Source organism: Zeus faber (genome assembly GCF_960531495.2).
Source record: "Zeus faber genome assembly, chromosome: 5".
In the NCBI taxonomy this organism is placed as follows: Eukaryota; Metazoa; Chordata; class Actinopteri; order Zeiformes; family Zeidae; genus Zeus; species Zeus faber.
In genome coordinates, this window is record NC_137192.1 from 28722021 (window position 1) to 28748014 (window position 25994).

Sequence of the window (25994 nt, forward strand, 5' to 3'; positions counted from 1 at the left end):
AAGAAGAATCTTTAATTACAAGTAGTAGAGAATGTAGAGTATTGTTTTTGTGCTTGGGGGTATTCTTCTACAAAAGGATAAGTATAGGAAGCAGTAGTTCCTCCACCCCTGGTTACATACCAGTATTTATGTGAATACCTTATGTATGCTGTTCAAAGTATTTACCCTCGTCACAGTGCGTGTCCTCCAGGCAGAAGCTGGCTTTGTGGCCCTCGGCCACTTTGGAGCCGTTCAGACGGAGCAGGTCGTAGTGCGTGAACACCTCCATACTGTGGTAATGCCTGCACGGAACACAGACGACAGGATCGTTTACACGGAGAAGCGCCACAGCATCTACTTTTTTTCTTACCGATGGATACTCTCCCCGAATCACAGATTTTGTGTTTAGCGGACAAAAAATAAAGGCATGCATCCAGTGTTGGTCTTACATTCCCTTCGGCAAAGACCGTTCCAAAAGTGTGACAAGTAATACATTTTTAGTGCGTATTTTTATTGTTGAACTGAGGTTTGGGGCTGTTAAAAAGCCCAGGCAGCCTGGGTGAGAGTTTATGGAGGGAGGGTAACACCTCAATCAATTCTGCGCAATTTCCTGAAGCAGCAGAAAGTCGTCAGGGGCCTCATTCGAAAAACAATAAATCCTCATCCATATTTTGAACGCCCGTTTTTATACGCCACTCACCTTATCCCGGGAGTTTCCAAACAGCTTACTAACACCAAGACATCTGGCTTGAGCACGGAACAGCTTTGTGTTTTGATTCGTCGTGAGCTCTACCTCAGGCCTCCAAGGGGCCGCCGTCCGGGTCTCACCTGTGGCACTCGTGCCAGATCCAGGACTGGTGGCCCGCCCGGGGCCGGAAGTCGGAGCGGCCGTTGTTCTGGATCTGGGAGGAGAAGCGCAGCAGGCGGCGGTAGGAGCTGGGGCTGGCCGTGGCGGCGGAGGAGGAGAGACAGAACTCCTCCTGCGCACACTGCAGCACGTACATGGGCCGGTCCTCCAGGTAGGTGGTCTGCTCCACCACCTGAGCGTTCAGCACCAGGTCAGGGGCCGCTGGGGAGGGAGGGGGGGGGACGCAATGAAGGGTTACGATGAGGGAGGTCTCGAATAATTCACCGCCCCCTCCTCCCCCACGCCATACAGATTTTATCTTGGGTTGTGTTTGTTTTGGAGGGAGGTTTGTTTCACTAACCCTAGAATGTTGAGACTATTTGAGGATGACTGTGCTACTAGGCTATTTGAGACCTGCACGACGCATACGGCTTAATACTAGAATCTTTTAACAAGTTTGTACATTTTATTGAATTAGTTGACATTGAATTCAACTAACTGAGAGACAATGAGTTCATAACATCACAAAGAGCTTCCTGAATACCTGCAACTTTTAATAGTTAAATGTCCCATATTATACACCTTTTCAACAAGTTAATAGAGATCTCCAAAACATGTCTTTGAAGTTTTTTTTTTGTTTTTTTTGCTGAAAATACTACTCAGATGATGCATTCTAGCCATTCTAACATGCCTCTATAGCCCTCCTGTTCTCAACGGGCTCTTTCCATGCGTGTTGCTTTAAATGCAAATGAGCTGCCGCTCCCACCGCATCACTCCAGCACTGTGTGTTTCATTCAATGAGGAAACAGAGGAAAACAATACAGTACATCAACGAAAAAAACCCACACTTTTTTTAAATTGGATTTGTTTGGAGAAACGCGCAGCAGATCGCGGAGCGAAGATCGGCCTTCATAGACTACCGTCAATGTTACCGGCAACCTTTTTCGTTGGAAAGGTTAAAAATACGGGAGATTTACTGGAAAATATTTAAATGGGAGACCAGCGGGAGAGAAGGGTAAAATACGGGAGAATCCCGGGAAAAACGGGAGGGTTGACAGGTATGCCTCAGCTATTAGCATCAGCTAGTGCTAGAAACACACGGCACAATTATTATTAAAATATTCACATTTCCCTCGTCTGCAGATTTGTCACAGACAGTGGATTTCTTTCAAAGATTTGGGCTGGTGGGTGCATTCAACAACAGAGCCATTGCCATGCTTAGCTCTTAGCTTCTACATAATGCTAGCGGGTCCGGAGCTAGGTATTCCTCAAGCCCTGGGTGGAGTTACTCAGATGGGGGTTCTAATTCTAGTGAGTCCCCACTGACGTAGGAGGGGGAGGCTTGAACCTCTTGTTGAATCACATTTCTGAAATAGGGAGCCCACAAAAAACTGACCTTGTCTTACTTCACAGTTAGTGTGTTGGTAGGCAGACCAGCGCTGAAAAAGGGTTTTTCATAATATGGGACTTTAAAAAAATGTTTGTTTTAAAAATAAAGCAAGAAGACAATCATCCGGGTCATTTTGGATGCGTCATATGATTTCTAGGGTTCAAATCCTTAACTAAAAATGTCTCATCTTGTTTTTGGCTGTTCCCTGCTCATCTTATGCTACAGTAAACCATAATAATAAATTAACTGGAGTGCCTTACACTCAGTACACGAGACCCCGGCGGAGAAGCGTCCTCCCCCCCTGGGACATTGGACGTGCTTCCCGTGGTGGAGACACTGATCCAGGGTCAGCTCGGTTCCCGAACACCGCACTCCACTCATAACCACTTCCTCAGCTGACGACTCCCCTTGCCAGTACCACGTTTCCTGAAAGAACACAAGCAAACAATATATCAGAAGTTAATATTTGGCAAAAAACATCCTATTAACTTTGTGTTATTTCTTGCATCCAATAAGGAATTCAAAGGCTGTCGTGTGGAGCAGAATTCCACACGACATACAATTCAAGTTCAGAATGAGAAAGTGTGTCTATTTAAAGCACAGAATCAGAGAGGCAACTGGGAAACAGTTTGGATTGTGTTGTTCGCGTTGCCCTAGAAAATGCATGAAAAGTTTTGCGTGGGCAGTTTTTTGGGGCAGAAAAACTCTCCAAACTTCCGGCTGCCGCCTTTTATGGATGTAATCGTGGTTCCCCACAGGACGCTGTAAAATCAGTGAGCCCTGTGGAATGATCCCCGAGGAACCCCAACGCACGGCTGCTTTCTGTTGTTCACGTCAGTGAATTTATCAGGAATTTTCAATCTGAGATTTAACTCAGCAGAGACAGATAATTACTCTGTTGTCCTTGTGGTCCTGGTCCACTCTGTGTTTTTTCTCCTCTGCTATACAATAGAGGATGGACGTTCTGAAAAACAGCAGTATAAAATTAAGCCATGTGGTGGCTGGCTGCTGGGTTGGGTAAGCTGTAGACGTATAGTTCCGTCTAAATTTGGTGTCATGTTTTCCATCTGGTGGGGGCATTTGTCTGTGAAGGTATTTAAAACTCAGACAGGAAAGAGGCTCTGGAGCAGACTATCAAAGCTGCGTTCACTGATTCCAAGTGGCGGCAAATGTACGTCCAATACCTTGACCTAAAACTCAACTTAGCACCAAAACTGCAACATAAAAGCCTTGGGTTCCTGTTCTCCTCAAGGCAGAGTATACGTACAGTATATTCTGTAATTATGACTAGCTCCAAGAAAAAAATAAAACAAAATAAACTTGACGCTGGTTATTGGGATTAGAATAAGATAATTTTATAGTGTGAGAGAAGTCCAGGTTTTGAGGCAGCACCTCGTGGGCACGAGGTCACATTTATGGCACATAATCACCCAAATTACTGTCAATGTTATTTGGCTCAACAACTCTCGTCCCAGTCCAAGTTCCACTCGTAAACCCCCCGTGGCCCGCTGTTCTCTGCATTCAGACATACTTTCCAGGCGTACATCACCATTAAATGAAAGCCACATCTGAAAGTACGCCAGAGTCTTCATACCTCTACAGGGAAGACTGTTAAAAAAACACACACGCTGAGGGGAATCCCTTTAAAGAGCGAGAGGTCCCCAAAACTCTTGACAGGACTGTGACGCCAGCGTGCCGCGCCCGGCGCTCTGCTGGTGGAGGGTCGACTGAACTTCAAACAGCAGCGATAAAGTCCTCCTTAAATTCCGCAGTAAAGCACACTGGTTTTATGTCCGTGGCCCTCCTTCCTCGTTTAGGTCTTGATGTTTTGAAGCTAACTGCCAAGGGCGGTCTTCAGCCCCAGTTATACCTTTGCGCTGATGGGGCGCGGCGTTGCGCACCGCCCATGCCGCCCGTGCAAAGAGTGCAGGCTGTTTATAGCTGTCACATTATGCGTTGCTGTATTCTCATAAAGCACAGGTGGCAGTACTGAGAAAGCACGTGTCGAGCATGAAGTAGTATACGAAGAGGAGCGCTGGTAGACACGAGAAAGCACGCAAACATGGCACACAATCGGAGCTTGTGCCGAGGAGGAACTGCTGTTCGTGGCGGTTGAACCGACAAAAGTGCCGAAAAGGAGAAAGCGAGCTGGTCTGTCCCAACTATCCATGGAGAGACCGGAGAGGCGGGGTCGATGTTCTACTCAGCATTTTTTTGCAGAGTGGTAACCCAAGGGAGCTGTTTGCGTATGCTATTTTGTCTTTGCGTCAAAAAGTAATTGGTAGACTTTGAATTCCACATCTGACTTGTACTGCGGATCAATTTTGTCCAGCATATCAGAAATTAAACAGCAAAACGCTGATCTCCCATCGCTCCCACTGCATTTCCAGTGAATGACCCTCACGCCACGTTATCAAAATCTCGGGAGGAGAGCGACCTGGCACCACGACACCGCGCAGGCCGCGCACCATGGCGCTACCCCCTGGTGATGTCATTTGTGTCACGGACAGACCAGCTCCTTTTCTCCTTTTCGGTGCTTATGTTCAACCACCGTGAACAGTAATTCCCCCTCGGCACAAGCTCAAATTCTGTGCGTGCAGCCATGTTTGTGGGCTGTCTAGCGCGCTTCTTTTTTTACTACTTCCTGCTTCACATGGTACTTTCTCTCTACTGCCACCCGTGGTTTCTGAGAATACTGCAATGTAGAATGTGCCAGCCTCTGCGTGGATGGCGCGCGACACCGCGCCCTGTCCGCATGAAGGTATAAACAGGGCTTGAGGCCCCACCTCAATTAATGCAAGCATGGCCACTAAAGAAAAAATATGAGGAGAGAGCTATTTTCAGTGAGCAAAGCTTAATGAGAATTATAACTGAACACTTCACTCAGTTAGAAGAAGAAGACAGTGGGACAAGATCATGGATTTATTAAATACAATTTTAAAAACTACTACCGAAAATAACCAAGAGTCCAGAGTCCCAAACAGAGGCCATGATACCCGCTTGCATTGATCCTGTTAGTACTACATGTAAATACAAATGGATTTATTTGAACAAATAAACACTGGAACGCTATTTGATTTATTTTACCTCATAAATATGATTCCAAATAGAATTAAGGAGTTTTTGTTCAAGATTGTACACTTGTTCTATCCTGTCAACTCCATCATGTGTAAAGTGTGACCATTATTGAGGATAATTAGGAAACCCTGAGGTGTTTCTATTTCTTTTTCTTCTTATTGTTTGTGTGACTGTGGACTGGAGGAGACAACATCAGTCCTTAAGTCTCCGTGGCGCAAGAGATAAGTCGCTGTTGGAGGACTTGGGGGATGGCTGCGGCCACAGCTTTGGAAAAGCAACACTCTGTAGGCGTGTTTAAAAATGACTTGGCGGTGTGATAGTTTAGACACTGCCGTCACAAGTTCAAGTCCTCATTTTTGTGGCTGTTTAGACTTTAGTATAAAATCCATTCCTCTCCTCTACCGCCATGTCTGGAGTCACTCTGTATGTTCTCTAGGGGCCTTCTTTTCTTTCTAATTATTGGGATACTTATGGGATGTGAGTGATGCACAGGGTGGGTTACTCGAGTGACAAACAGCCCCCTAGTGCACGAGGCTCCAGGCAAATGGCAAACTATGCCATATGGAAAGACAGCCTGTGCCTACGGGGTCGTATATTACATGTCGTATACAACAGGGGATCAAAGTGTGGTCGTGTGAGAGTTTATGCCATGTCAGTTAAATGATTAGTGTTGCCAGGCAACTTTTACCGCATAAATATCTCTGAAGCTACCCTTTCATTGGGATGCGTTTTTGTGTTGTTTTGTACAATTTTCACTTTTTTTTTTACAATTTAATAAGATGTTAAAGGATTTAAAATGTTTTTTCTTTTTTTAATTCTGTTTTTGTACTTACACCTCCTTACATGATTGTGTGAAACGCACACAGATCACACAGATCGCTAATGCAGAATAATCAGCATTCTCTGTCATAGACTGCCGGACAAAATCTCTACCAGATGTGTTCTGCTAGGATTCTGTGTTTTGAGTGAGGGTAAGAATGTGCTGTAGATGTTCCAAGAGAGTGACAATGTGGGAATGTGAATTTTGTTTCATCCTAAACCACCCTAAATTCATAAGCAATCTAGCCTGGTGAGCTCAGAGCACCACCATACCATCTCAGCTTCACGAAGCGTATTGGTGTCTTGTTGAATCCAGATCGGCTCACCTGGAATGCGTTGCTGGCGAAGCCCAGGCCCAGCTGCCTGCACACCACCATGGCCTCCATGGTGCCCCAGCTGTCGCTGCACACCGAGCCCCACGTCAGCGAGCCGTTTCTCTCCCCCAGAACCTCCACCCGACCCTCGTAGGGGTTACGGCCGCCGTTCAGCCGCAGCTGGAGAGAGAGAGAGAGAGAGAGAGAGAGAGAGAGAGAGAGAGAGAGAGAGAGAGAGAGATTGATTAACAATTAACAAAATGAGCAAGTCAAAATGACAAACCAGATGATGAAGGTTGCTGAGCAGTTGGTCGGTATTATTCAAATGACTGAAGATCATTTACTTTTTTACTTTTATTTTCAATATGATTAGCAGGTGTCCTTAATATAATGCTCCACAAACACCGACAATTAACTAATTCTAGTGTAATAAAAGTCTATATTTACTGATCACTGGTTGTGGTCCGTAAGTAGTTGTTGTGGTTGTTGATATGGATGAACATTTAGAAAAAAGAATACCCTCAGATAAATAAATATTCATACCACCTCAAGTAACCAAGAAAAAAACAGCTGCAGTTTGGAATGGAATTATGGGACTTGTAGTGTAATCCACCAAACACTGACACATATCTCACGGATTGCCACTTTAACCTCTAGTTTTCTGGCTGAGTGTTGCTTTTCACCACTTACTAAAAGGGCTATTCCAAAAGCTGCTGTTGTCAACATCAACCCGTCATCATCCTACTCACTCTGTTGTGGAAACCCATGGCGGGGATGTTACACTTGACGGCTGCGTCCTCCTCGTGGCTGCAGCCCGTCGCTTCACCGTTGAAGTGGCACTCGGTCAGAGACTTCTCAAATCCGGAGCACTCCACCTCGTTCATGTGGACCGGCCCCATCCCTGCAGCGACACAGACACATTTACACTGACGAGGCCTTTACAAATCACTATTGTCACTCAATAATATAGCTAATGTTATATTTATCCATTTGCATGTAATGGAAATAAAGATTATCCTTCGCCAAGCACAACGTGGAACAGCCAGTGCTGTCTTAGTGAAGATCTCTCCTGTGTGTTGTTTTGTTGGAAAACCGTGTTCTGGTCCACAGAGAGAAGAGAGATTTCCTGTTCCCCCGAAGCAAACAGGCAGTCAGTGGTGTCAAATAATAAAAGGACACTTGGGGGGCAGTAGTTTTTTTCCCCCCTCTCATACCTATTTCCCCTTTTGTCACATAGTGTGTTTTCGTTTCGGTGAAATGGATTTTCCTCTGTAACGAGTGCGGCTACCCTGTCGCGATAGGTTCTTTCTCCTCCTGGAGATTTGAAATATTGATGGTGGTGTTGAAAGTAAAGTGAAGACAAAGTGACAGCTGGTGGAGTAAAACACACATTAGAAGCAATGGGGGTTCACTCCAAAACAAGAGTGGGCAGGTTTCCATGGATTGCATGAGTATAATGTTACAACAGGGATGGAAACAGCACATGACGCCCCGCGCCAGAATTTGTGGGAAGAAAATATGTACAGTGTATAACCGATCGCCTCAACAAGTCGTTCAGTCTAAAGTATTTAGTGTTGAGTTCTGAAGTCTTATTTGTCTTAAAGCGGCTGGAAGAATTGTTATTTCTCGAAAGCAATTCAGTAGTATAATAATCTTTTGAACTTGAACTTGAACTAGTATCCATTATTGATGAATGCCATCCAACCCGCCTCAGTAAAACGAAGCAATGGCCTAACTTTTCCGTACAAATCCTGGAATGTGTCACTATGGTTGGTACATTTTTACTGAAATTCTGGCTTGGCACTCTTCAAAGTCCTCTAAAAACAAACATGGCCAGTTACTCTAAGTCTATGGTCTGTGTGGACAGACCATAGACTTGGCACGGTGGTCAGCCCTCATGAAAATATCCTCAACTCCATAGCTTTGCACGTTCTCCAACAAAGCATTCCTGTCCTGAGACTATGAAGCTATGAAGTCTGTTTTCTTTACTGGCACATTTGGGGTAGTCTTTTGCTTCATTCTTAGAATAGTGGTCGGGGCAGCCTCACCCAGGAGCGCAGGATTTTTATCTTCCTAATTTCACAGAATATTACATTTCACGTAATAAGACTGTGGGTCATACGAGGAGGATCAAGGTCATATTCCACACATTCCTAGGAGGCTTTCCACGTTTTATCTTCTCCTCTATGTGCTGACTGTTGTCTGGTCGGATTGAAGTGATACTGATCAGCAGGTCCTCATCCGTGAGAGTAGTCACATAAACCCTTAGAAATAGGTTTGTTAATGTTTATGTACTTCCAGTCATTATATTGTCTGTAAGTGCTGTTGTATATGAGGAACGGTTTTATTAGATATGGAAACTCCAGGTTCATAAAGAGAAATTCCACTCCGGGATTTCGAGTCAACCATGTGGATTTTCTAAGCATCAATCCAGGGATCCAACTCAAGAGTGGAAGCAGCTGGATCATTGCCTGGGTGGAACAAAAACATGGCAGGACATTTGCAGTTTTGGGTGGGCGTGACTCTCAGTCCTACCTTGTCCGAGCTTCGCCCCGGAAAGCGCCTCCTTGGCGCTGCCGAACCCCAACTCTCGGCACACCACGGTGCCGGCGCGGAGGTTCCAGTTGTCGTCGCACACTGTTCCCCACTCCCCGTTCTTCAACACCTCAACTCGGCCTTCGCCTATCATGGCCCCTCCCCTCAGACGCACCAAGGGTTGCTATAGGAACAGGCAAAGAAAACTGCAATCAGTAAAAACAACAAAAATCTATTAACTCACGGTGACTGAGCGCCGGTGATAATAAAGCTTTGCTTGCTGTGACTGAAAAATGGTAAGATAAGGTATGTTCCACTGTTTTCATTACCTCCTGTTCAGTAATCTAGTAATTATCCTACTGGAATCTCCCTTTCGTCTATAATGTTTTGGACTATATTGGATACCTGTTACCACGGTGATAATGAGTAAGCTTTGAAACAAACAAGAAACAGTAAACAGCATGAGAGAAGATAGGGAGTTGATATTCACATCTGTCCTGTAAGATGTTTAGCAGTCATCCATTTTACTACTTCCAGATGTTTGGCCAGAGGCCACATCATTAACAACCAGGAAATGTTGCGGTCCAGTGTTTCTGTGGAACCAATAACTGATTAGTACATTGTTATGTCCACTCGAATCTCAACAAAACATTTATTGTAAGTACTTCTAAGTACTTTAGTACTTTTATTTTAATGATGATCTTGAGTTAGAAATGCAAATGGGGAAATTGTTGTGAATTGTGAATTATAATAAATAACCTATTTGAGAAATTGTAAAAAAATCCAAAGACAACGCAAATATCTCCATGATATCCATCTTATCCATCAGCCATATTTTCGCATGAACTATTGAGTTCAATATCATCATTGGCAAATCTCGGGAATTTCGTTTTTTTGGAGTTCCACTGGAGATCCATATCCCACTGGAGAAGAATCCATCCCATCCTATGCATACCATGCTTCCAGATGGTATGCATTTTAAAGGTCCAAACCCATCTAATGCATTGCATACTTATTTGTCATATACAGTATATATATATATATATATATGTATATATACACACATACATAAGTACATATATATACACACACACATATATAAACACACACACACACACACACATATATAAACACACACACACACACACACACACACACACACACACACACACACACACACACACACACACACACACACACACACACACACACATATATATATATATCTTTAGGCCAAAATAACCTGAACCTTCTACACATTCTTTTTATACACCATGCAAATATGCCACAAACATGCCCCAATGCCACAAAACAAATTGAACAAATTAGCTATGACGGCTTTTAAACTGGTTTCACAGGATTCAACTTTAGTCAGACCAAATCCAATGAAAACATGGGGATTTGACTGAGACAGCTGAAGGGTCACACGCTGTTCATAATTTTTTGGAGAGCTCAACATAGTCCAGCCTTGGGTTTACCAGGCCCATTTCCGAGCTAAACACATCTGGCACTAAGGATTTTTTTTTTCTGGAAATAAACTGGCCAGTTGTGTTTTGCAGGCAGAGTGTGGCCTACCTCCATCCTGTAGGCCTTCCTAAAGCCGGCGCTAACGCTGGGGGCGAAGGCTCGTCCAGGCACACAGCTGACCACCACCGGCATGCCCTGCTCACAGGTCCAGTTGCCCTTCAGCTCGATCTCTCCGCCCAGCTTGCACTCGGTGATGTCTGCTTCGTTGCCTGTGCAGTTGACAGAGAATCCCCAGTAGTTCTTCTTACGACGCTTGGCCAGCAACCTGAAGGGGAGAAATAATATTAATGCCGCAAGGATCATAGAAAATAGAATATGGTAAAGACAGCCTGAGCTATTGAGTAAAATGTTAGATAAGGGATTCATCTTCCTCTTTTGATTCTGCCTTTGAATATACAATCGATTGAGTTCAATGTGCACTGTCTGTCTGTTGGTTCTTTAACATACATCATTAAGATACTGACATTATAGAAAAAGGGAACCTGGGAACTTGGTATTTTTTGTGTCAGGAATTTAGCAATGCCCATCTGGCGCTGTGCAGCACAATAGAGGTATTGTTGTGGGAATACCCTGACATTGGGGTGACCCCACCCACCAAGTCAGAGGGTACAGAGGGTGAGGGGGACCGGACATTAGTGGACCCTAGAGCAGCTCTAGGTCGGGCCTAGAGGCATCTAACAGCAAATCCAGTTGCAAATACAACAGTTAACATGACAATGACTCTGACTCATGTGATGTTCACAAGTGCATCGTTGAAACCACTCTGGTCTGGTCGTTCTTGGGATTTTAAGCAGAGACTCAAACATGGTCAAAGGCCAATTATACAGACATGTACATAATAGCACCAATATTAACTAAAATGGTTTACACAATTCTGTCTGTCCGTCTGTCTGTCTTTTATGAATGTCCTTAGATTATAATTTCCTTCCATTATCTGAACAACTGTTCCTCCGATCGACTTCGCCCTCGGCGTGGCTATTGTTGGGGACCCAGGGACGTGGAGTGTTGAATTTGGTGCAATTTGGACAGGTGACATGTAATATTAATAAACTTTCAATTAACAGCGACCAGCGACCCAGGGGAGGGCGAGGCTTCACCACAAGATGTTTGTGACATACGGTTCAAACAAGACTATATAATAGTATTAGTTGTCTGTGTTGTATTAGTTATACATTTCCGCTTTTGTCTTAATTCACAACTCTGCTCACACGTTGCCGCTCCCACCAAAGGTTTAATGTATTTATGCACTTACAAAGCCCCTTGAGTTTCACCATTGTCACCCACACATTTGAGAACGCCATGAAATGGAAAACAAAATGCCCTTGTGTCACGAAGATAAGCAGGCAGCTACAAGTGCTGTAGCTCTGCTAGCAATTATTTACCTGGAGCCGATCAGATACCCATTCGCACCTACAGTGCCCCGCCCTATAGATAAACCCGATGCCCATCGTTATCTGTTTGAACCCCGGTCCAAAGAGGATGTTTTACAATACCCATGTTCCTGTGCGGCATTAAATGTCACGCATGCTACAAATTCAGAGAATTTCCCCGGAACAATATCAATAGGGGATCCAGCCCTATCGGCTAGACCCCTAATAATAATAATAATAATAATTTAATTATAGACCAACTCAAATGGAGGTGAAAATAATATTTTTATGAATTACATTTCTTTAAGGTTTTTACAGGTTTAGACTTTTCACATGATACCACCGCTTATGTGGTCTCAAAAACCAGCTTTCATCTTCTGCCTTAGTAGATTTAAATTTCTCATGTGAATATGCTCTAATTCCTAATGATAGCATCTGTTGTACTGTTATGCTCCAGCTTTGCAAAGTACTCAAAGGCATCGCTATCTTTTCATCTTGCCACACAGTTGACTCCAGACGGAAAAGGAGGAGGAGGAAAAAAAAGTTATAAAACACATGCTCTGGTATTTGGGAAAGTGTACACAGCAGCCAAAAGTACAAACAAACTCCAATGATTCACGTCATGCTGGCCTCAGTCATTACGCATGGAAGACCAATTCTTCATTCTCTTATACTTCCTCTGAAAGTGGTTGACTATCCTTCAGGAATCTTGTTGGCTTAGCTCTGTTTAATCTCAGAGACAAGCTGAAGATGGATGATAGCCAGGGTGACGACCCGAAGAAACAAACGTAATTATGTAATATGTGTTTCCTGACATCAGGGAGGCTCGATAGACTTAAGTAGACCTGGACCCATTTGTACAGGTTAAAAGTCTGTACTGAAGTGTTCAGTGGAACGTTCCTTATATACACAACATTGGTAAATACCTCTGCGCCACCAAATCTGAATTAAAGGAATTCCGTACATCAATACATTTCTGATAAAAAATGTCTTAATCATTGCCTTACATAACGTTCCAACTACATACCTCAGTGTGAAGTGAACCTTTATTCAAATCAAAATTGAAATGGTCCTTCACCCTAACCTTTTTCTTTGCCTCTGTTGCACTCACTTGTAGCCCCGGGTGTTGTAGCCTTTCTCTCCTGGGAAGCCGTACATGCCGCAGATGACCCTGCTGTTCAGTGGAGTCCAGTCCTGGTTGCAGATCTGCCTCCATTTGCCCCCATCCTTCACCTCCACAAAGCCCTCGGTGATGGGAACCCTCTTCCTGTGGGAGTAGGTAGCCCTGATCCGCACATCCTCCACCTGCACGGTCACACTCTACGGGGGAAGGGGGTAGTGGATGGGGTTTGGGGAAAGGGTTCGGTGGAAGAAAGAGTTGCTTCATTACCGACTAGTACCGATATCTTGAATTTTAGTCCTTTTTAGGGAAGACCTACAATGATAATGTAGGTGTTCATCTTGCATTAACCTCTATGTGCATTTAGTCATACATTGGAAGGTTCATTCATTTGTTGATTATTTGTAAGGATTACTTATCAAAACACTGCATCGATAGTTTGAACTGCTTGAACATAATTGAATTGCAGTGAAACTCCATGTATGACCGTATGTATATGTATGTGACAAATAATCTCTTGAACTTGAACTCGTACATTGAAAATTCAGCATGGAACATGTTTAATTAAACTTGTTTGTAATTGTTCACATAGTGATAAAAAAAAGTTTTGTCAAGATGCCATTGAATGTATGACTGGAATTCTTCTTAATCTCAATTCCCTCAGAGTCTTTGCTCCAGGAGGAAGGCCCTGTTGAGACTTGACAGGCGACATTTAAACTTTTGGAAGCACGGATTTCCAGATAATCCCGTTTTTGCTGTTACACACATCTTTTTGGCAACTTAAAGAAACAACTTAAGTGATTGAAAGTATCTAAGAATGTTATTAATGAAATACATTTATTTTTGCTACATGAGATAATTCTCTGGATTAAGTTTAAGGAAACGACAAAATAGGCTAATATGAATGATATGTGGTACACAATACTCTTTTCCATAAGAAGGACTAAGACTAGGACCTAAAAAAGCTTAAAAAATTGTATTAAGTGGATTTTAGTTAAGTACTATTAAACACTGGTTGTAGGGCATCAATTGGGTAATGATATGTTGAAGGCAGAAGCTGTGGTTAACTGTACTGCTGGAGATAGTAAGGCCAGGGCTGATTCTGCGGGTGGTCTGGAGTGCTGTAAAGTAATCTAGTAAGAAGAGGGGTTACTCTCCCCAGTCAGCCCGTATGTTTCTGGACACCTCTAAAGCAGCCAGGCACAGTAACCTTTAACCTTTCTGGCTTAGCGTCAAAACAGCTTCCCAATAACTCTGTCATTGTTCATTCCCAAGACCAAGTACCCCTTTATTTCCTGGCAGGGAATTCGTTTTTACTGCGGTGACAAAAGACCAAAACTTTGAACTCCTTTCTGCTATGCAAACACAGACCTCAGGACTTCTGCAACAGTCAGGAATTTTGGCAATATTCAGGCATGGGTCCCAGAAATATTATGCCTTAATGAGGAGGGTGGTTTCCTGAGATGGCGTCAGCCTGGGCGAATGTCCAGCCCCTTGAAAAAAAGATTGTAGGGGAGGGCAGAACATGACTAACTCCGACAGTTTCAACAGCGGCGCAAGTCCTCCCATTGACCACAGCGGTCAGAGAGGATAAGATCCGCTCTATCGTGGATGGAATCCTGGCTCTCATGGTATTACACTATATTTTCCAGGGACATTCTCAGGCTTGGGGAGAGTCACAAATGAGTTCCTTGGACAGACACTGGCTGGATTCTTGCTGTAAAGCTGATGTTAAAGTGGAGTTAAATATCTGTGTTTTAACACTTAAGTGTTTATTAGTGAGGCTTTTACAGACTTTTCAAGGGAATATTAACTGAAACAAGTGGGTTATTGGTTTATCAAAGAAACACAAAAACCTCCTGGAATGGAAGAAAGAAACAAAATAATCAAATCCAGTTTGCTCAACACCATCATCATTTTTAGGAACGCAATCCATGTTAAAATTACAAGTTCAAGAGATTATTAGTCACATACATTTACATATGTCCAAATACCTTCAGGAGTGCATAAAGCTTTTCAGATTGGGTCAAGTAGGTTAGGATACAGAGGTAAAAAAAAAATCGAAGTGAGGTAATATATATAAATATTTTTACAGATCCATCAAAACAACAACAGAATGAACTGAAAGAGTGCATAATATCTCTCCAAAGTTGGTTTTGCTGTTTACTCCTATCCACTCCTGTACCCCTCTCTCACCTAACTCTCTCTCTCTCCTCTCTCGCTCGCTCTAATTGACCCTGAGGCTTCTTTCCAGTCACACGTTCCTTCTCTAAACAAGAGCCCAAATACTTTTGTCCTCTTTTTGCTAATGGCCAGTTACTAATTAAAAACAACAAAATTAAAAAAAACTAAAAATAACTACAATTGGATTCACACAGTAGTGGGTCTCTTTAACGAGTGTCAACCATTAGTAATTCCTAAACTATTTCAAACTGGGGGCAGTTTTCCTAACATGGTTTCCTCTCAGTAGTTGGATGTGTGGCCGTGGTCTTGGCCGTCGTCTGACTGTTTCTGAAAACTACTGTGCATTTTATTCGACTTATTCAACCCTCTAAACCTGCCTCACGTTCCGCTACACGTGCACAACATTGGGGGGGTTAATCGCACCACGGCTTAGAGGAGAGGCAAAAGAACAGCAAGACTCTTTGAAATTACTTTAACATCTGTAACCCTGCACCCCCACCCCCACCCCACCACACAGGACCCCAGCTTTCCAAAATTTAAAGGAAAAAAAGAGAGAGAGAGCGAGAGAGATAAAATAGGGATGAATACAATGCAAGGGTTGTTATTTATGAATGTAATATCTGTGTTTCATTTCAATTCTTTCAAAGGCTGTGATTAAAATCAATTGTGACATTGCAGTCTTTAACTCTAGTTTTTAAGTAATCCCTCTGGATTTTCTACTGAGCACAAGCCAGAGATACAACTATTGAGTGAAATCAGCTGATGGGGCAAAGACACGGTAGGAGATGTACATTCCCAATCTGGAATTGTTCACCACCGAACCACTGACCTTGAGGCCCGCCAAAGACCTTCAAAAACTCAATGGGCTTGGCCACGTGCAGGACGAGCCCATTGAGTTTTTCTGCAACAGGATTTTGACACTCCTCAGGTAGTGAGAATAGGGTCGAAATAAATTCTCCCAAAAGCTCTCTTTATACACATACAGTATGACTGTATGAATCTTAAATGAATCTTAAATATCCATTTTCAGAAGGTACAACCATGCTTAGCCTCATCCACAATGATGGCAAAACCACATACGTGTATACCAGGAGCAAATCAGAGACCTGGCCAACTGTGGAATCCCTTCCACAGTTGGCCAGTTCTCTGATATAACCTCGCTAATAACCTCGCTCTAGATTTCCCATGGACAAAATAAATTATCCTGGACTTTAGAAAGAACACCAGCCAATATACATTGGCATGAAGTTGGACAAGTTGACAGCGTGAAGTTCCTCAGACCACGCCTCTCCAACCACCTCAGCTGGGCAGCCACCACCAATACAAGTGCCAAGAAATCGCAGCAGTGCCTGTACTTCCCGAAGACTAGTCAATGAGCGTTCCCTGACAGCAGGCATCTCTATGTGGTTTGCCAACACCTCCCAAAAGGACAAGCACACCATCCAGATAGTGGTCGGAACAACTCAACACAACATTGGAGTACCTTGATACAGGCTCCTGCAGGGGCAAGGCCTAAGCAGTGCTCAGAACCTCGTACAGTCTGTTGACCGGGCGCGACACTAAATACAGCCGGCCATAGAACATCACGACCTACTGTAGAAAACCAGCGTTTACCCGTGGACAGCGCCCCTGAGTGCCAAGGACACTCAGGCACAACAGAATGCAGGACCGCACTCACCTCAGCCTCCTAGACACCTAGACATCTCCTAGACCATCTCCTCTACTAATACTAAAAAACTACTACTTCTAAAAAACATAAATATCAAATGTAGTCAGTGCAATAACTGTTTCCTCATATCAATTATCAATTCAATTATTTGTGATGATTTATTTGGAAGACTATGTATAATTTGTATATAGTATAGATATAGATTCTACCCTTTATAAAGTGCATGAACTATGTGCATAGTCAGTGCATAGAATCTAAAGTGTATACGGTATATAGTTGGTGCATAGTGGGTTCTGTCTTCTTTTTTGATGTCTCTGACTGTGTGGAAAAATTCTAAGATTTTCAAAGCACTTCCCCAAATGGCAATAAAGGTATCAATCCCAACCCTTTGTTCTGAAACGTAGAACCTGAATTTTCCCCAAGGGACTAATAAAGTGGGATCTTATCTTATCTTAATTCAGAGATGAGAAAAATAAACTAAAACATCCAGTTATTGCACTGTTTTTAATGAGGCCAATTTAAGAAGAACCTAACAAAAGTGCCATAGGAAACTTTTCTCAGAGGTAATCTAGCCGATGCACTAAGTCAGTCAACATTGGAATTCTCAACTTATACAGAGGAATAAAAGCTCCATAAGATCCTGAGTGGTAATGTGATTTCAGAGGAACTGGGCTGAGAGTGGGTCCAGCTGTTGAACATGTGGTGGGTTTTCTTGAACCAGCATACTCTGTTCCTATAGTTGATCTTTCAGAAAGGGGACGAAGCTCCAGCCCCTTAACATGCATCAACCCTTTCTCCTCTCGATCACCCTCCTCCCTGCAAGCCTCTCGCATACATCTTGTCAAAGGCAACTTCGGTTCAGCTTTGTCTTTGCTGCATAGTCGAGAATGTCAGGAATTAAAGTTTTGTGTAAACGGACACCGATTTGCCTTTGGGAGAAAGGCCACCTTTGCCCTGCTTAAATGTGTGAATAAAGCCAAAGGCTCTGGCCATGCTACATTCTTTATTGACATCTGGGCACTGTTGTGTTGATTTGACACAACTGTTTCATGAGCAGAGAAACATGGTCATAATAAATGGTCTGGTGAGCAGCTACAGCTGTTTTGTCAGTGATAATTTATATCTGTGAAATAAAAGGAACTAGCATCACATCACACTGATATCGTTCCTTCCGGAATAAGACTTCAGGGCTAAATCCTTGTAAAGCCAACTCGCCTAGACCTGTCTTCTGCAAATAAAGCTATACAAAGTTACAGAAGATCTCAGTGACCTGACCAGACAGCAAGTGTGTTTGGTCAGGTCATGTGTTGTTTTCTTTTAGGAAAGAGTCCCAACAAATTAGATGAGAGGTAATGAAAAAACATGTACAGCTAAGTTCAAGTTCAAGTTCAAGAAATTACTGACCGTCTTCATTTGAAAACAGCCTTTGCGGTCCGAACAAAGACATTCGGGTGTCAGTGTGATCAGAAGGCAATGTTAAGAACTCAGGCGGCAAGTCTGTGCAGCCTCAGATCGCTGGAAACAATGCATTGCAAAACGATTACAAATTTGCGGCGATGCCAGCTCACCAGAAAACACATGGGCTCTAAAATAATTCCTACCAAACTTTGCAGCAAACTTATAATCAGCCTCAAATGGTGACTCTCAGTCTCTCTTGCACACCCAATGTGCCCATTAAGATAAAGATGATCCAGGATCTTCCCCGGGACAGACATGTTACATTTTCTGACAAATTTTCTACGAGCAGACAATTCCAGGAGTGCGTGGGAGAGATTGATAACATGTGCAGTCTTCCACGTCCACAGCAACCTGGCGTGTTGGAGTTTGTTCCCATCATCCCCAGTAACAGATGATAAACAAAGCCTGAGGCAATCTCGCTGTTTAATTCTGCTAGGAAGCAAAAACCTTTCCTTTCCATTCTGTGCAGCCTCCTAGCGACCAAACGACATCATTTGTTTCATTTTTACTTCTAAGAGGATCGAACACGTGACAACGAGACTGGGAACAGACAAATATATACATAAGATTAGGGATGTCTCAAGTGAGCTCAAATGAAAAGGGGGCATTGAAATGATTCCATTTGTTATGACAGTAGAAAAATGGCTTTCAAATGTAGCCAATTTTTATAAGTATTGCATGCTTTGCAACAGTTTTGAAGACAAAGGGGAGAGCATGTGTGCGCCCAGTGTGACACTGCGCTGAAGGTGTAAATGGGAAGGTCAGAGGTTAAAAGAGACGGCTCTGCAGAGGGCTGGAAGCTATCAGGCTTCTGGTAAAAAGTTGGACGCTTCCAAACTGTAGCATGTGCCAAAGAAAATGACTATTAGGTAAATACCAAAAGGGATGGAAGAAACTGTACATCTTATTACTTCATATGCTTCTGCTTAATGTTGAATATTAACTTTACTCAGCAGTATTTTGATACGGGATCTTGTTCCTGCCATGTGGAGAGATCGGACTCCTAATATTTATGGATGGGCCGCGTCTATCGTCATGCAGAAAGCAGCCCCATAGATGTTTTCAATAAGGACAGCCTGTCATTTGTGGTCAAAGCTCAACTTACACTTTCCAGCTTTTGTGGAGAACTTGTGATCTTTTCTTCACATATTTTCACACATAGCCTCTCAAAAAACTTTAACATAGCCCCAAAACCTCCAGAGCGGCTGCTCATTCTGACCGTGGCAGTTTAACTTTGATTGTACCATTATAGTTTTAATGAGCTGGTGATCCACACCAAAGCTGCCGAGCACATGAATGAAAACAGTCCCACTCAACGGATTCCATACAGGATGTCAACATGATCATAAGGATCCCGAATCCCCGAGTTGAAACCACACGCCGAAGCCAACGCGAGCAGGGGGTTCTGTCATCCCTGTTTGCAACATTTAAACGCAAATTAATTTGAAATATCAAAGACGTAAAAATACCAATTTGCTTTACCACTTCAGGAGCGTCAGTACATTTCTACACACGTTCAGGGTGTAACATTTCCAGACCAGGGACAGGATGCCAATTCATCCCATGAATAAACAGTCTGAAGGAACAGGGCTGCCCATTGCTGACGTCAGGTCAAGCACGGTTACATGGCGCGCAGCTACACCTTTTACCGTTCCACACTTGAAAGGGTTTAACCCGGGCCAGGGAAATATTTGCAGGGTGGGGAACAGATCTGCAATAACACCCGAGAGACACTAAACAAACAGAACAAACAGGCAATAGAGGTCGCCGCTAAGATAGAGATCTATAACGGGCCACCCGTTACCGGGAAAAAGGTTGTGAATAGGGCAGCACTAGGTGGTGCCTCCAGTAGATGAAACACTGAATTATAGAGAATTTTAGAAACAAATTATAGAGAATTTCCATCCCTCCTCGCTCCACCCTCTCTTGCCCCAGGATGATAATTAATATGGAGATTCGAGGGAACGATTCCCAATCACTACAAATGTGATATGCTTTTATTTTGGATGGTTTTCTTAAAGATTCTTTTGTTGGAAAATCCCATATTTGACACTTTATTAAGCTGGCACTTTATAGTACACCATTCAGTGTATTTGCCTGATGTATGTGCTCTTTATGCTCGATACCTTACGCTGTTTCAATTGTTGGTGGCGGGGTCCGCCTTTCCCGCCAAGAATGCAAAGACTGGGCACGCACAAGAAGTGAATGACAGCACCATCAGATGAAAAAAATATCCCCATATTTTTCTCTATCAGAAGGAAGCTTTGACGTAAATCATTCGACTGTCTTGGAGCCAAGGGGAGGGTAAACCCAGATGTTGATAAAAAAAAAAAAAAAAAAAAAAAATTCTGGCCGGTGAAATCCACCCGAAACAGACGATCTTATGGGTTGAGACTTTCCAGCATAGTCCAGCAAAATTCAAATTCTAGACTCAGTATTTGGACTCCATCAAGGAAACGATCACTAAGTGTGAATACATGTATAATCTCCCTCTAAGCTGTTACTCAAAGCCTGTTAGGTTGTTTACTCTAGTTAGTCTGGCTGAGTGATGGACAACCTCTTCAGGCTGTTTGTCAGTGAGGCAGCAGTTTCACATTAGCTGTCCTGGCCTGTGCGGAATCCCATCCTTCTGTTTCCTCCAACCCCCCCACTGCCGCCTTTATGTCCACAAACCCACACAGACTTTCCATCCGGAACAGAGGTGTTCCCACCGTCCAGACAGGATGGTATGTGTGTGTGTGTGTGTGTGTGTGTGTGTGTGTGTGTGTGTGTGTGACAGCAGAGTGGTCCTGCGTAGGCTGGGATACAGACCTGGCGAAGACATTAGCTCAAATGGTGCACAGGACAGCCCAGCCTTATGGGCCCTTATGGCTGACTCAGGGATTATTTCCCAACTCTCCTTGTGGTCAGATATGGAAGCATTGACGCCCTCTGAGCTATGACGTCATCATGACCTGACACGGGCTCTTGTGACTGCTGTAACCCCCTGAACGTTTCTGCTCACACTGAGTAGTCTGTTAGATGTCCAAGTTTAGTTTGGTGCCGTTAGCCACCGGTAAGACTAAAATGGACACAAGACACCTATTTACTTTTTTTTAATAAGCATGCTTACTGTATTTCAGGGCTCTCGGTCAGATGACATACCTTTTAACAGGAATTGCCCTTTACCTTTTTTTGCCCTTTGCCATTTTTTTCCAAGTACTTACTGTAGCACTCTGTTTGGGACTTGCAAAGTACAAAGTTCAATAAGGTTACTGAACATTTTCGTTACGATAATAGTGAGATCACTGAATAATATGAACATTTTTCATTCATATATTTATCGGCAGAAAAACGTTTTAGGTCACAATCTTGTGCTCAGTACTCAGTGCAATATGAGTAACCATTTAGAGAATCTCAATATGTCTGGCCTTGGGTTCAGTAAAATGTAACCTGAATCCGTCATTGTTGTAGTGGTTTCATTCATGAGTATTAATTTTATCTTGCTCGAGCTGAAACTCAATTCCACTACATTTGTTATCTCTGTCTTTCTATGGTTTAGGTATCTGTTTCAGAATTTTCAGAATGAATACATGAGCACAGTGTCCCAATACTGGTAACTGCAACGTGATCTATCTTTTATACAAAAAGCATATCTCTTGCATTTAAAGTTATTAAATTATCCGTGTTTTAGGATTATTAAATACATTTAAATTCAACAGATCTGCTTTTCTTTTCTTATACATTCTCCTTACAAGTCTTATTGTTTTGTTCGGGAGGAGCTCCAGAACTCTTCCCTTCAGGAAAGTTCAACAACAAAAAGGTTGGATTGGAGTGAGATAACATCCTTCCTCAGAGATCAAACCAAATGTTTTTTGGAAAGGTTTAAGGGCAGGAATAACCCAGAGCTGCTTTGAGCCATAAGGTGCTGATAAGATGTTTCTTTCATCCTGAGCCTGTTCTCCTCATGTGGCCCTGATCAGCTAGTCAGGTGTTTCTTACTAAATCTGCATTGTAGCCCACTGTGAAACGTATTAGTTTATATGGATCTGTTGAAGCTGTGTCTGTCTTTTGTTTGCATCTGCGTCGCTTCATGAGAACCTACTTCCAAATTGTTGGCCAGGTTGTTGATGAACTTGAAGCCCGGAATGCGTTTGCTGTTGCACACCACCCCGACATCTTCAGAGTGCTTGCAGTCGGTCACTCCGAAGCCGTTGGACCCGCACTGAGCCAGGCTCTTCTCCGAGCCGACGCAGTACACGTTGTCCAGCCAAATACGACCTGGAATGGACAGCGAGGTGCAGATATTGATTATTGGATTTATTGATTCATAATGGCTGAATTTGGCCTCTATTACTGATTTGAATTTTGCTTAAAAATGAGCAGCACACACAAAACACAGGGTAAATAAAGAGTTAGGCTGGGTATTGGGCAGGATTTCACAATTCAATTTGATTCTGATACAAAGGGTCACAATTCCATTCAATATCGATTCAACCCGATATTGATGAGATAGTTCACAAAATATTTCACAGAACAAATTCAGTCTAATACAGAAATTTAATATTTCAATTAATTTGTGACTATCATAGTATTTAATTTAAGCGGAAAATGGTTGAATACCTTCCAAACAAAGTATTGACATAAAAAATGTTTAAATTGATTCGGGGATTGAAATACTAGAATTGAATCATATTATACATAGTGGATATTTCTACTGTAACCAGCTATAGCATCAGTACCATGGGCTCAGTGGATTTGGTCAACCAGGTGAGACCAGGGAATGGAAACAGAGCAGAAAATCAAGTATTAATGCAGTCCACTCGCCTGTACGGGGCAGTCATCTTTACCACGTCCCTTCATTTCTATCTATAGTGTGTGATCCTATTCACCAAACTTAATATTGGACAACGTCTCTTCTAGACACTTGGCACAGAGTCAGCAGAGCTACTCACGTGGAGAAGTGTTTGCTCTCCACAGTATCCTGTCACGTTCTCTCACCCTGAGCCGGGGCCAGGGCAAAGTGACACCCAGTCAGTCAGTCAGAGTCCCCAGCTGCTGCCCAGCTGGCCTTGATGAACCAGCCGCCAGGGAAACCACACGCCTATGATCATGGAAACCACTGACGGATTCCTCCGCATTCTACCAGGATTACAGTGCCGTTGACCTGCTCATGCAGACAACGTGACATCACTCCACAAACCACCACTTCAGACACGTAGCCACCTCAAACCCATTTTACTTGGCACGGAATGTCGTAAAAAGCACCTTTGTCCTCCGGTATCCAGGTTGGCCTCAGGGGGAAAATTGTGATTGTTCAGGACATACAAATATTCCAAACAAATATTCATCCATGCCAGGTGTGATACAACTGGATGTTTGTGTTAAAACTATCAAGGACAAGACCTTTGGGAAACTCACGAGCCAGTGAAAAGAACAGAACGCTCTCAGGAAGCTTTTGCTGGAACGCCACAGCTCAGAATCATAAGGAACTGGACAGAGCTCAAGTGTTTTAACTTCACTGCTGTAAAGTGAAGTTATGAGCTGTGAGCAAAATAGACGATTATATCCCTGTATTCTGGTCATTCCTAGCTAAAATGAAAGCCCTAACAAGTCAATTACTTACCCTTGCAAGGCTAACCGTAAATGTTGAGCTGCTTCGTATTATGGCCTGCAAATAAACAGCCTCTCTCTTTTTTTCCGATAGCTTTACACATGACAGTCGCGCATAACTGCTGTGCGAAGCTCTGCTCTTCTCAATTAATCGTGTGCTGGAAACAACTGTACAGTGATGTCCCTCATTTGTAATGGGTTTGTCCCTTCAATTAAAAGCAAGGCTGGTTTCCAAGGCCATCAATCTGGAAGGGACCTTTCCTACAGTCACCCAGCTTTGGCTATGTGCCCCCCATCAATAAGAGCCACATATTTATATGAGACTCTTCTATTTCCGAACGCAGCTTCTCGGAATCAAAGGCCCCTGGTACAAAATTGGGTCTGTCACACCAACCAAATACCTACTGTGTTACAGTTATAGTTGAGTCACTGGAAGTACGGTTTTCTGCTGCACCATATGTTGTCTAAATAAGTGTGATTGGACCTCTAATCTGTAATATACATGATCAACCATCCCATTAAAATAAAGGCCTCCTATGAACAAAACCTGGAGAAGACATTAAAGTGGTAATCCATAAAAGACCCTCTGTGTTGAGTGGATGACACAGCAAGTCCCAGAATTCCATAGAGCACTTTTTCTTCAACCGCCGGGTTCACCCTCGTCTTCACTCTAGGTCACTCTCTTTCCTTTAAAGTATTCCATCTTCTGATTGGTTAATTTGTTGCCTTTCTTTGGTCACTTGAAGTGGTAGAGGATTTTTTTTTTTACAAATTCACCGCGTCTGCCTTTCACTTCTTGCATGCGTCCAAAAAGGCGCCAGGAAGGGCAGACCCTGCCATCATAAATGAAAACAGCATACAGACGAGCACATACATAACGCAAACACACTGAATGGTGAATGATTTTTTTCAACAAAATAATCTTACAGATCACCACTTAAACCTGCAGCTTTTGCCGGTTTGATGTCAACAATCAGCCCACGCAGCAGGGCTGCCTTTTACATCAGAATGACATCCAGGAAAAAGACAACTTTAAACACCTGCCCTCTGTTTGTGTAATCCTGCTATAAATATTATCTTTCCCTCCAGGCAAAGATTTGAAATATACTCCCCAATATAATTGAAAGTCTCCTCCATATCACTACCTATGAAATATTGCTGGGACCCATGCCCCGACTAGATCACATCACAAGAGTGATTTTTCACATGGTCAAAATATCTCTGGTCCTTGGCAACAAAAATACTTTCACATGCTTTTTAAGGAAGGACACATCAGTTATAACAAATTTCATCCGAATAACTGCTTGATTTACTGCCAGCAAGAATCACGTTTATGGGGGAAACTCTTCAGTAAATTTAGACAAAGATTAGGGGTATGATATTACGTCTGTGTGCCTGGCTTTAACTCATGTTTCCAGTCTTTCCCCCACACGCTCACAAGTGATTGGCGTGTCTGAGATGTCCTTTAATGGGGAAACCAGGGCCTGAGGCAATTAACAGTCAGACGGGGGTAAACTGGAGCTGAATTTCGGGATTTCCATGGAACTTATGAAACCGTCTGTGGAGATATACAGCTGTTGATTATTGCCCTAGGATGGCTTGAGGTTGGCTGGGATTAGTGGTTTATGATGCAAAGAGAGTTTTAGTTTGAAGGTTTCGACCTTTCCCAATGAGCATTTGAGCGGCGGTTCTCTCACCCTCGCCTCGTCCATACTTGGCCGACGGCGACCAGGAGTCGGCGTCCAGGTAGCCGAGCTCTCTGCACACCACCTGGGCGGCGTAGATGGAGAAGTCGTCGTCGCACACTGTTCCCCACTCGCCGTTGTAGTACACTTCCACCCGACCCTCATAGTGCTTGCGCTTCTCCCCGGCCAGTCGAAGCTGGATCGCAGGGGCGGTGGACTCCGACCGGGCCTGGCAGAGCACCCACATACACACACACAGTAGGGCGGACGGGAGACGGGGGGTGGAGAGTCGGAGCAGCATGATGGAGAGTGAGGGAGGGGGGGGGGGACTCCAGTCAGAAAGCTGCACAGACAAAAAACAAGAACCATGATATAGCCAGTCTGCCCAAGCCAAACCTCATGGTCAAGAATCATAAACAGAATAACC

At 43.4% G+C, this 25994-nt stretch overlaps 1 protein-coding gene across 1 annotated transcript in view; it reads right to left on the minus strand.

The window, feature by feature from the left end:
• Nucleotides 1-25868, minus strand: part of loxl2a (lysyl oxidase-like 2a) — a gene marked incomplete at its 5' end in the record, with an annotated part of 30752 nt that extends 4884 nt beyond the window's left edge. The window contains 10 exons of the mRNA XM_080001106.1: nucleotides 166-281; nucleotides 808-1048; nucleotides 2477-2642; nucleotides 6440-6607; nucleotides 7177-7328; nucleotides 8963-9146; nucleotides 10538-10754; nucleotides 12971-13179; nucleotides 22375-22550; nucleotides 25580-25868. Coding sequence (XP_079857232.1) covers nucleotides 166-281; nucleotides 808-1048; nucleotides 2477-2642; nucleotides 6440-6607; nucleotides 7177-7328; nucleotides 8963-9146; nucleotides 10538-10754; nucleotides 12971-13179; nucleotides 22375-22550; nucleotides 25580-25868 — 1918 coding nt within the window. The remainder of the gene's footprint in view (nucleotides 1-165; nucleotides 282-807; nucleotides 1049-2476; nucleotides 2643-6439; nucleotides 6608-7176; nucleotides 7329-8962; nucleotides 9147-10537; nucleotides 10755-12970; nucleotides 13180-22374; nucleotides 22551-25579) is intronic.
• Between the last annotated feature and the right edge of the window lie 126 nt (nucleotides 25869-25994).